At 51.2% G+C, this 12,099-nt stretch overlaps 1 protein-coding gene across 1 annotated transcript; it reads left to right on the top strand.

Moving 5' to 3' along the window:
• The first annotated feature begins 3,589 nt into the window (after positions 1-3,589).
• Positions 3,590-11,849, top strand: LOC144930832 (uncharacterized). Its single transcript, XM_078854218.1, has 3 exons — positions 3,590-4,283; positions 4,869-5,328; positions 11,795-11,849. Exons 1-3 carry the CDS (start codon positions 3,701-3,703, stop codon positions 11,847-11,849), a joined length of 1,098 nt encoding a protein of 365 aa, XP_078710344.1. The 5' UTR covers positions 3,590-3,700.
• The last annotated feature ends 250 nt before the right edge of the window (positions 11,850-12,099 follow it).

Raw genomic sequence — 12,099 nt, 5'->3', positions numbered from 1 at the left:
AGGGGTAGAACTGAACCCCTTAGGAGAGACAGGAAAGAGGCAGTGTGACCAGGAGACCTGGATTCTATTCCTGGTTCTGTGTCTGACCGGCAGGGTAACCTTGTTAGTCACTTCCACTCTCTGTGCCCATTTCCCCTCTCACCGCCTTTTGTCTGTCCTTTCTATTTAGATTGTAAGCTCTTTCGGTCAGGGACTCTCTTTTTGCCATGTGTTTGTACTGCACTGACTGCAACGGTGCCCCAAACTCAGTGGTTCTCTACCATATTATGGCTCTACCATAATACAAATAACCTCTTGGATGGGCGGCCAGGCATTTAGGTAAGCACTCAGGGGGCCTTGGCAACCCAATGGGGGAATGTATGAGGTGCCTCCTGGGAGCAGCTCTCATTGGGATACTGAAGTAAGTAAACATCTCTCAGAGCCGTGGCACAGAGGAGAGGGTGATGGTTAATAGCATCACCATATGAAGCAGAAACCACTGACTGAATTTGTTCAGCTTTCTGAAGCCCACAATGAAGCAAAGTCCTCCTGTTCTCTCGGGGATTAGAAAGAACAGAGAATAGGAGGTCCTGTCCCCAAGGTGTGCTGTAAGGATGTTTATCCTTCTGAGAAACATCTTTGTCTCTGGACCATCCATTTCTTGTTGGGGGAATCCCCCAAAAGAGATGGGGTGGGGGGAGACAGGTGGTGGGGAGGCAACATAGCATGGTGCTGGACTGGTTATTAATTATTTGTATTGCAGAAATACCTAGAAACCCCGGTCATGAACCACAATCTCACTACAGCAGGCACTGTACAAAACCACAGCAGAAATACCGCCCCTTCCCCAAAAAGGTTACCCTCTAAGCATCTCGTGATTACCCTTACTTTACTCTTGCAGCTGGTCTGAGGTAGTTCCCCTCCATGGCATAATGGAAAACAGAAGTCACTCTCCAAAAGCCCCTTCCCCTTCTCACAGGTTGCAGCAAACTTTCAGCACCCAGTGGCTGCATCAGGTTTGGAAATGTAGGGAAAGGCCAGCTGAATGATGGAAACTGGAAACCCTGGTTCCCAGTAAGCTTTTGTTTGCTCCCAAGCCTCCTCAGAGAAATACCCCTCTGCTTCTCCAAGTCTTCCCTGCCCTTTAACACAAGGCTATTAGAAAGGTTAGGGTGGAGATAAGGAGGAGACAGGAGAAAGGAGAGAGACTGTAGATCCTGTCATTCACTCACAAACTGCCATCCATCAATCCATCACACTCCTTTTGAGAATGGCACTGAGGGGTTCGGGGACAAGGCCCTGTCCTGTTCAGATGGCAACACTCAGGCCATAAGAACAGCCAGCGAGACTCAGTGCTCAGGTACACCAGGCCCCAGACAGTACCACAGCAGGCTCAGCATGGAGGAGGCCCTAGCTGCGTGTGCTCTTTCAGTTCCAAGCAGACTCACCTGAACCATAGAGAGCATGAACGCTGTGGTGAAGTGAGGTCAGAGACAAGTCTGTTCAGAAACAGAAGTGACTTGCGATTTTAAGGGAGCATATTCTAAAACATTGCTATTTTTTACTTGCTTTAGTGCTGATGAGAAGTGCCTATGTTCCAGCCTTTGAGATCAAAGTCTTCTCAAATCACAGGGCAGGTCCATCGCACGTAATAACATAAGCTTCCCCAGTGGCCTCCCCCACAGCTTGCTTTTGTCCTGGGTTGCTGACACCACCTCTAAAGGTGAAAGAGGAGCTCATCTCCATGGCCCATTCGATCCTCAGGATTTCTTGAGATTGCCAGCAAACAGGGCCAGTGGCGATGCTGGCTTCGGGATGTGGACTGAGATCCACCAGCTTGTCCCATGGGGGCTACTAAACAGTTGCCAGGTACTAACAGCCACTCCCAGATTCGGCTTAGCGACAGCACGGAAAAGTTCCATTTCCCTTAACCCATCTCCAGACACTTTCCGTTCTGAGGTTGCTGCACTTTAAAAGTTCCTCGTAGACAAAACGTTCTTTGTCTACTGCAAATGGGACCAAGTGCTGGTTCCCCATGTACAGCTAAGGTCAATGGACCATATTTGGGGAGTTACACTGGGGTAGGGAGGGACAGAACAATAGTGTATGGGGACATGTGTGTAGCCACTATATGCTCACAACTGCAGCTGCTGGGTGATAGGAACAACCCCTGCAGCCCCCCAACACTGGGGATTGGGCCAGTGGACCTGCATATTTTATAGACATGCTGGCCCCATCCATGCCCAACCCCTGCCGAGTCCCCCTGCCATTCCCCCCAGGCCCTGGGGGTACACTGATTCCACTGCATATTGGGTTATATGAGCCCTTGGCAGGGTGGGTACCTTCGGTCCAGAGCAAAGCCAGGTCCCAAGTGGTCAATCTCTAGGCGTCTCTCTCTGTGTTCTGGCTAAATGCCAACTCTCTCACCCTTTGCTCTCAGAGCTTTCCCAGGACAGGCTCCAGAGAACTCCTGCTACTTAGCTCTGCCCACCTTACCACTCAGCCACGATCTTTCAGCCAGCACTTTGAAAGCACCGAGGAAAGCACTGTTGTGACACAAACGACAGAGGACCTGGGTCTTTGAGAGGTCATTCTTCATCCAAGCAAGCAGAGAAAACCAGCCAACCGACAAAGGAGCCAACTGCTCTTGACATCTGGGTTTTTTATGGTGACACATTTAATAAAGACACAAGGGTTGCCCAGAGGTAGCACAGCCTGGCTCGGAGATCAATGAGGAGAACGGTATCAGTGAAAGGCTCTGTCTGTGGAAGGAGGAATGTTATCAAGACCCAGACGTTAACTAGTTGGGAATGTCCGGATCTGGGGCTTCTTTAGAAGGAGGTTTCAGAGTAACAGCCGTGTTAGTCTGTATTCGCAAAAAGAAAAGGAGTACTTGTGGCACCTTAGAGACTAACCAATTTATTTGAGCATGAGCTTTCGTGAGCTGTAGCTCACGAAAGCTCATGCTCAAATAAATTGGTTAGTCTCTAAGGTGCCACAAGTACTCCTTTTCTTTTTTAGAAGGAGGGACACTACTGGTCTTTGTGTTGCCTGGCTGGGGGTGTCATGTCCTCAGCCCCCTTTGCAAGAGAACATGGAGCCTCCGCAGAGCTCAGTGCAACCCCTGGGACTTCCATCAAGCTAAGAGGCATGAAAGCACCTTGTGAAACATGCAAGCAACTATCCTTTAATCCTTCCATCAGATGGTTTCTTTTCTTTTTGCATGTAAATCCTCCCTTCCCCCCATCTTTCTCCTTTACATCTAAGGCAGCTCAGTATGAACAGAAACTAAAATCTGGGACAGTGGAAGCTGGGAGAGCGTTATGTTCTGGGTTATTTCCTAATAGTGATTACAAGATAACTAAGCCCTGGTCTACACTAGGACTTTAGGTCGAATTTAGCAACGTTAAATCGATTTAAACCTGCACCCGTCCACACAGTGAAGCCCTTTATTTCGACTTAAAGGGCTCTTAAAATCGATTTCCTTACTCCACCCCTGACAAGTGGATTAGCGCTTAAATCGACGTTCCCAGCTTGAATTTGGGGTACTGTGGACACAATTCGATGGTATTGGCCTCCGGGAGCTATCCCAGAGTGCTCCATTCTGACCGCTCTGGACAGCACTCTCAACTCAGATGCACTGGCCAGGTAGACAGGAAAAGAACCGCGAACTTTTGAATCTCATTTCCTGTTTGGCCAGCGTGGCAAGCTGCAGGTGACCATGCAGAGCTCATCAGCACAGGTGACCATGATGGAGACCCAGAATCGCAAAAGAGCTCCAGCATGGACCGAACGGGAGGTATGGGATCTGATCGCTGTTTGGGGAGAGGAATCCGTGCTATCAGAACTCCGTTCCAGTTTTCGAAATGCCAAAACCTTTGTGAAAATCTCCCAGGGCATGAAGGACAGAGGCCATAACAGGGACCCGAAGCAGTGCCGCGTGAAACTGAAGGAGCTGAGGCAAGCCTACCAGAAAACCAGAGAGGCGAACAGCCGCTCTGGGTCAGAGCCCCAAACATGCTGCTTCTATGATGAGCTGCATGCCATTTTAGGGGGTTCAGCCACCACTACCCCAGCCGTGTTGTTTGACTCCTTCAATGGAGATGGAGGCAATACGGAAGCAGGTTTTGGGGACGAAGAAGATGATGATGAGGAGGAGGTTGTAGATAGCTCACAGCAAGCAAGCGGAGAAACCGGTTTTCCCGACAGCCAGGAACTGTTTCTCACCCTAGACCTGGAGCCAGTACCCCCCGAACCCACCCAAGGCTGCCTCCTGGACCCAGCAGGCGGAGAAGGGACCTCTGGTGAGTGTACCTTTTAAAATGCTATACATGGTTTAAAAGCAAGCATGTGAAAGGATTACTTTGCCCTGGCATTTGCGGTTCTCCTAGATGTAGTCCTAAAGCCTTTGCAAAAGGTTTCTGGGGAGGGCAGCCTTATTTCGTCCTTCATGGTAGGACACTATCACTCCAGGCCAGTAACACATACTCGGGAATCACTGTAGAACAAAGCATTGCAGTGTATGTTTGCTGGCATTCAACCAAAATCCGTTCTTTCTCTCTCTGTGTTATCCTCAGGAGAGTGAGATATAATTCATGGTCACCTGGTTGAAATAGGGTGCTTTTCTTCAGGGACACTCAGTATAGCCCATTCCTGCTGGGCTGTTTGCCTGTGGCTGAACAGAAATGTTCCCCGCTGTTAGCCACAGGGAGGGGGGAAGGTTGAGGGGGTAGTCACGCGGTGGGAGGAGGCAAAATGCGACCTTGTAACGAAAGCACATGTGCTATGTATGTAATGTTAACAGCAAGGTTTACCCTGAAAGAGTGTAGCGACTGTTTTATAAAATGTGTCTTTTTAAATACCGCTGTCCCTTTTTTTTTCTCCACCAGCTGCATGTGTTTCAATGATCACAGGATCTTCTCCTTCCCAGAGGCTAGTGAAGCTTAGAAAGAAAAAAAAACGCACTCGCGATGAAATGTTCTCCGAGCTCATGCTGTCCTCCCACACTGACAGAGCACAGATGAATGCGTGGAGGCAAATAATGTCAGAGTGCAGGAAAGCACAAAATGACCGGGAGGAGAGGTGGAGGGCTGAAGAGAGTAAGTGGCGGGCTGAAGAGAGTAAGTGGCGGGCTGAAGACAGGGCTGAAGCTCAAATGTGGCGGCAGCGTGATGAGAGGAGGCAGGATTCAGTGCTGAGGCTGCTGCAGGACCAAACCAGAATGCTCCAGTGTATGGTTGAGCTGCAGCAAAGGCAGCTGGAGCACAGACTGCCGCTGCTGCCCCTCTGTAACCAACCGCCCTCCTCCCCAAGTTCCATAGCCTCCACACCCAGACGCGCAAGAACGCGGTGGGGGGGCCTCCGGCCAACCAGCCACTCCACAACAGAGGATTGCCCAAAAAAAAGAAGGCTGTCATTCAATAAATTTTAAAGTTGTAAACTTTTAAAGTGCTGTGCTTAAAGTGCTGTGTGGCATTTTCCTTCCCTCCTCCACCACCCCTCCTGGGATACCTTGGTAGTCATCCCCCTATTTGTGTGATGAATGAATAACGAATGCATGACTGTGAAGCAGCAATGACTTTATTGCCTCTGCAAGCAGTGATTAAAGGGAGGAGGGGAGGGTGGTTAGCTTACAGGGAAGTAGAGTGAACCAAGGGGCGGGGGGTTTCATCAAGGAGAAACAAACAGAACTTTCACACTGTAGCCTGGCCAGTCATGAAACTGGTTTTCAAAGCTTCTCTGATGCGTACCGCGCCCTCCTGAGCTCTTCTAACCGCCCTGGTGTCTGGCTGCGCGTAACCAGCAGCCAGGCGATTTGCCTCAGTCTCCCCCTTACTCTCACAGATATTGTGGAGCACACAGCAAGCAGTAATAACAGTGGGAATATTGGTTTCGCTGAGGTCTAAGCGAGTCAGTAAACTGCGCCAGCGCGCCTTTAAACGTCCAAATGCACATTCTACCACCATTCTGCACTTGCTCAGCCTGTAGTTGAACAGCTCCTGACCACTGTCCAGGCTGCCTGTGTACGGCTTCATGAGCCATGGCATTAAGGGGTAGGCTGGGTCCCCAAGGATACATATAGGCATTTCAACATCCCCAACAGTTATTTTCTGGTCTGGGAAGAAAGTCCCTTCCTGCAGCTTTTGAAACAGACCAGAGTTCCTGAAGATGCAAGCATCATGCACCTTTCCCGGCCATCCCACGTTGATGTTGGTGAAACGTCCCTTGTGATCCACCAGAGCTTGCAGCACTATCGAAAAGTACCCCTTGCGGTTTATGTACTCGCCGGCTTGGTGCTCTGGTGCCAAGATAGGGATATGGGTTCCGTCTATAGCCCCACCACAGTTAGGGAATCCCATTGCAGCAAAGCCATCCACTATGACCTGCACATTTCCCAGGGTCACTACCCTTGATATCAGCAGATCTTTGATTGCGTGAGCTACTTGCATCACAGCAGCCCCCACAGTAGATTTGCCCACTCCAAATTGATTCCCAACTGACCGGTAGCTGTCTGGCGTTGCAAGCTTCCACAGGGCTATCGCCACTCGCTTCTCAACTGTGAGGGCTGCTCTCATCCTGGTATTCATGCGCTTCAGGGCAGGGGAAAGCAAGTCACAAAGTTCCATGAAAGTGCCCTTACGCATGCGAAAGTTTCGCAGCCACTGGGAATCGTCCCAGACCTGCAACACTATGCGGTCCCACCAGTCTGTGCTTGTTTCCTGAGCCCAGAATCGGTGTTCCACAGCATGAACCTGCCCCATTAGCACCATGATGCATGCATTGGCAGGGCCCATGCTTTCAGAGAAATCTGTGTCCATGTCCTGATCACTCACGGGACCGCGCTGACGTCGCCTCCTCGCCCGGTATCGCGTTGCCATGTTCTGGTGCTGCATATACTGCTCGATAATGCGTGTGGTGGTTGATGTGCTCCTAATTGCCAAAATGAGCTCAGCGGCCTCCATGCTTGCCTTGGTATGGCGTCCGCACAGAAAAAAGGCGCGGAACGATTGTCTGCCGTTGCTCTGACGGAGGGAGGGGCGACTGACGACACGGCTTACAGGGTTGGCTTCAGGGAGCTAAAATCAACAAAGGGTGTGCCTGTACATCAAGGAGCATTTCAGGCAGGACTGCACGGAGGGTTCCAATAAGAAATGGTGCACCAAAGTTATCGTTGTTATTGGAACAAGGAGGTTAGCCTGGCCTCTGATTGATACATGGCTAGATTAACCTCGCTGCGCCTTCTCTGTGACTGACTGCAGTGTGATCTAGACAGGGGAGGAGGAAAATGAGTACAAAACAAATCTGGTCTATTTCTTGTTCTGACCCACTCCATCTATCCTTTACATCTTTGGCTGGCAGCAGACAAAAAAGGCGCGAAATGATTGTCTGCCCTTGCTTTCACGGGGGGAGGGAGGGTGGGAACGGGGTCCTGACGATATGTACCCAGAACCACCCGCGACAATGTTTTAGCCCCATCAGGCATTGGGATATCAACCCAGAATTCCAATGGGCAGCGGAGACTGCGGGAACTGTGGGATAGCTACCCACAGTGCAACGCTCCGGAAGTCGACGCTTGCCTCGGTACTGTGGAAGCGCTCCGCCGAGTTAATGCACTTAATTCACTTAGAGCATTTTCTGTGGGGACACACACACTCGAATATATAAAACCGATTTCAAAAAAACCGACTTCTATAAATTCGACCTAATTTCGTAGTGTAGACATACCCTAAGAAAGATCTCTCTGACTTTAAGCAACACAGCACAGAAATACATTACAAATAAAAGTAGCCAAGGCCCCGATCTAGCAGAGCACTCAACACATGCTTAAGATTAAGTATGTGAGGTAGTGCCATTGAACTACAGGACTATTCACACCTGTAAGTGCTTTGCTGGGTCGGAGAGTAAAAGTCCCCTCTGATGGTGCAGCCAGAGGGGGAAAGGTGCAGGGTATATGACGTAGCACTATTCCAGTACAGCCATGCCTGCACTAGCCCCATTTGCACTACTAGCCGGGGATCTGATGGTCGTAGGGCCCAGGTCTTTGTGCAACTGTGCTGCCTAGACTAGCTCTAGATGAGAAATTGTAAGACACCCTGTGCTCCATGTCCACTAACACTGGGGCAGCTGGACTCTGTCCAGCACTGATCGTTCCTGTTGCCCAAATATGCAGATCCTGGCGTTCTATGGAATTGTGTCTAAATCATCAGACTGCTAGAGAAACAGCCCTGCTGTCTGGTACTCAGGGAAGGAGAGGGAAGAGTGAGGGTTGACGGGTGCAGATGGGGAGCAGGTGTATGATCTCTCCCTGCCAAGGGCCACCCAGCCCGGTGAAACATGGCTCCCCAGGGGCTCCACACATTGCGGTCCTGTTACAAGGAGGCAGGACTGCAGGGCCAAAGGCTCTCAGAGCAAAGGCCTGGATCCTTTGGCACAGAGGCTGCACTGGAGGGACAGCACTGCAGCTCTGAGCGAGGTGCTGCTGCCATTACCACAGCTGCCAGCTTACTGTGCAAAGAGAGGGGCGCAGAGAGGTACAGAAACCTACCCCACATCCCTACCCCGAGCCATGGCACTAATGAATGTGGTGCCATCCCCTGGGGATGGGAGTGCTTTGGGGATCTGGAGACAGGGCCTAGTTCAGTTACACTAAGGCGCCCTCACACCACTCTGCCAGCATAGCAGGACCTCAAAGAGGGTATCATTTGTGCCTGCTTTAGGGGCCCTGGACGCGTCCAGAACAGTGCACAGGGGCCTGGGTGTGAGAATCAGGCCTATACCACTGTGGTTATTTCAAAGAAGGGGGAATCAATGATGGTGTAAACCGAAAAAGACGCGATCCCAGGTGTAAAGCGCTCTCCCTCCACATGAGTGTGCTCCTTTCAGACTCATCGTCCTGGCTCCTTCCCCCTCTCATGCGGATCTCCTCCCATCTTTGCTACCTCCCTTTGCCCTGGCAGTGCCATTAAGGCAGGGGTCCCATTGTCTCCAGTGGGGTCTGCCCCCATGATCACTTGGAAGAGAAGAACTCCCCCGAGTTGCCCAGCACCACCTCAAAGCCACACAGGACCCATCTTTCACTCTGCTTATTCTGTCTCCCTACCACACACACTGATGCTACTGCTCCCCCCTTCCCCCACACCTTTACTCCTTGCTTCCGTATCAGGGGCTGCATTGTCAAAGCCTGCTGCTGCTGAGTGCTTTATTAGCCAGTCTCCATGGCAACTTGTCTACAGCTTAACTCCGAGACCCCTCTCTCTCCACAGCTATAAATCAGCCACCCGACTTTGTGTCCTCCTTCATCACGACACAGGCCAGGGTCACTTTGTATTCTCTGTGCCTCTGCGCAGCCAGATTAGTGAGTCCTGCTGGAACCATCGCTAGCCACTCTGGATCTGATCGGTCCTCCACAAAGCCGGAGTGGGAGCCAGGCAGACAATAGGCTGCATGCGTGTCAGAGCTCTTTGTTTGCCTTATACAGCACTATGTTCAGGCAGTAATAACAGGAAACATCATGGGATGGGCCCCACCGGCACAGTGCTGGGCTCTACTTCATCCTTTCAGACACACCATGACCCAGCCCTGGCCTCTGGGCTGGGATTGCCTGAGCATCAGAGTCTAAATCCCACCTTGACATCATCTGGTTGGCCAAGAAAAGAGCCCAGGCAAGCTGTGATGTTCTAGTTTCCAGGCAACCTAGAGCCACCGGCTGGAGATTATTTGGTGGTTTTTGCAGGGGCCTATTGTCTGCCAGGGAATAGAGGGCCCAAAATGGAGCTCTGAGACAGGATTGTGCATGGCACAAGCCCCAGGAAAGGGAGGAAAACAGCCCTTCCCAAACTCAGGTGTGTAGGCAGGATGCATCAGCTGCTGGAGGGGGCCACAGGAATGTTTGGCCTGCTCCTGGTGCAGGATACAAAGACCGGATGTAGGTGTAAGGCAGAGAGACCTTCTCTCTCTTGCACAGGGCACAGAGTCAACACAGCCCCTAACCAGGCAGAGAGACAGCAACACCTCCGTCCGAGGGGGCACAGGGTCACCCCCATTCTTTCTCCGCCGAACACAGAGGAATAAAATTAGCTCCATTCTGTGTTCCCATCTAGAGCCAGAGTCCTCTTGCTGAAGCCCACAGACAGCAAGTCCTCTCCCTCCTGGTCCTATTGGGATCCAGGAAGTGAGCGGGCGGAGCCCACCCACTGCTAAAGGACCACTCCTCAGCCTAAGGGGAGGATCCACAGGACTTGGAAACCAAATGATTCCGGGAGACAATTAATGAAATAACAGGGACAGGAGTGCGGTCAAAGGGTCAAACGAAGGGAACCTGATGGGGACACCTAGCAGAGAACCCTGGAAAGTGCCCACTGCTCCTCGAAGGTGTCAAGGGAGTCAGTGGACGCTGCTCAGAGGAACTCTGCCCGGATGCGTGAACGGAAGGAGGATTGGAAATAGGTCCCACAGTCACGGCCAACCTCTTCTCCCTGGTTTTAGAGATGGCCATTTTAGCCAGGGCCAGGAGGAAGTTGACCAGGAGGTCCCGTGACTTTGTGGGGCCACAGATAGGGAGTGCGTAGATAAGGAGGTGAGGGGAAAAGTGCAACCAGAAACGTAACAGGATATCTGAGAGAAGCCGCAATAGGGGCTGCAACCTGGCGCACTCCAGGGAAAAGTGCTCCAGGGTCGCCCTCACACCGCAGAAGGGGCAGGTGTCCGGGCCGGGGCTAAACTGCGCCAAGTACATGCCCGTGCTCACGGCCCCATGAAGGAGCCGCCAACTGATATCCCCAGTGGGCCTCGGGATCAGGATAGAGTATAGGTGCAGCGCAGAGAAGCCCAGCCCCTGTCAGTGTAGGGCATAGCTGGGTGACACAGAGATAGCCCCTTCTCTTTTCCCTTGGTACCGGCCAAAGAGACTGTTCCCTTCCTATGTGTTCTGAGAGACACTGGGACACTGAGAGACTGTCCTTCTGAACAGCAAACTTTATGAGGAACCCTTTAATTAACACCCCGTTACCTGCGTTTGCTGGGGAGAATGAACCAGAGCTCACAATGGCCAGCCTTTCACACAGCACATTCACCACCACACAGATGGGGAGGAATTCCAGGAGGAGCAATCCCAGTACAATTTATTCTGGCCACTGAAATTTCCTGATCCTAAAATGAATACAACACTCTACTTCACTTCCTATATTGAGGCTGTACACCGTCACGACTAACATGTTACTTGCAATCCTTGAGACAAACTGAAAGGCCCCAGCCGAGATCAAGCTTCCATAGCATAGGGAGTGTACGGACACACAGAGATAGACAACCCTTGCGCCCCACGCATTCACACTCTAAACAGACCAAGTTAACAAAGGGTGTGAGAGAGAACGTGTTAACCCCATTTTACAGAAGGAGTACTGAGGCAGAGAGACAGCTTCTGGGGCATAGCATGCAAGTGGGGAGTGAGTAGGCAGAATGGCCAGAAAATACAGCCCCAGGGAGCTGTGGGATGGCAATGGAGGGCTATCAAAACCTTGGCTTCAGCTGCATCCCTACTGCAAAGCAGGTGGGTTTGAGCCTGCCTTACGGCAGTGTTCTGACGCCAGCCTATGCCCCCAACTGGCCAAACCAGCTCAAACATAAAGGGTTTGTGTACAGATGGCGGGGGGTTGGGTTAAAACCCAGGTAAGAGCTTGGAGGAAGCCTGAAGTGAAGATATACTCCCAAGTGTCTTGCCCAATGTCACACAACAAGCCTGTGGCAGGGCAGGAACAGAAATTGGATCTGGCAAGTGCTGGACCAGTGCCTTAGCCACACTGCTCTCTTTCCTTTCCAGCCACATTCCCAGAGATGCCTGCATTCGAGAGGAGGATGAAGCAATCCTGACTTAAATGTACAACCCCAAGAGACACTCTTGAGGCTTAGTTGATATATAGCTCCACAAACATTAAAAGCTAATACATCCTCATGCAGCATGTCATGGACCTTTGGAACTGTGGCCCACTATGTCCCCATGGCAAAATGGATAGCTGGAATCATACATTATATGGTGCAGCATGAGAAATCTGCAGCGATGGTAGCCAGGGATTCAAGTCAAAATGCTACACGAAGTATCAAAGATCATCACGAACAGGACAAATT

The sequence above is a fragment of the Lepidochelys kempii genome, chromosome 9 (genome assembly GCF_965140285.1).
Source record: "Lepidochelys kempii isolate rLepKem1 chromosome 9, rLepKem1.hap1, whole genome shotgun sequence".
Lineage (NCBI taxonomy): Eukaryota > Metazoa > Chordata > Testudines > Cheloniidae > Lepidochelys > Lepidochelys kempii.
The sequence above is the reverse complement of the archived record's forward strand: the minus strand, read 5'-3'. Positions and strand labels throughout refer to the sequence as shown.

Excerpts from the sequence above, each read along its gene's own strand:
- LOC144930832 (XM_078854218.1), top strand. The coding sequence starts at position 3,701 with ATGCAGAGCTCATCAGCACAGGTGACCATGATGGAGACCCAGAATCGC. Across the intron at positions 4,284-4,868 it reads AGGCGGAGAAGGGACCTCTG|CTGCATGTGTTTCAATGATC; the intron begins GTGAGTGTACCT and ends TTTCTCCACCAG. Across the intron at positions 5,329-11,794 it reads CCCAGACGCGCAAGAACGCG|CCACATTCCCAGAGATGCCT; the intron begins GTGGGGGGGCCT and ends TTTCCTTTCCAG.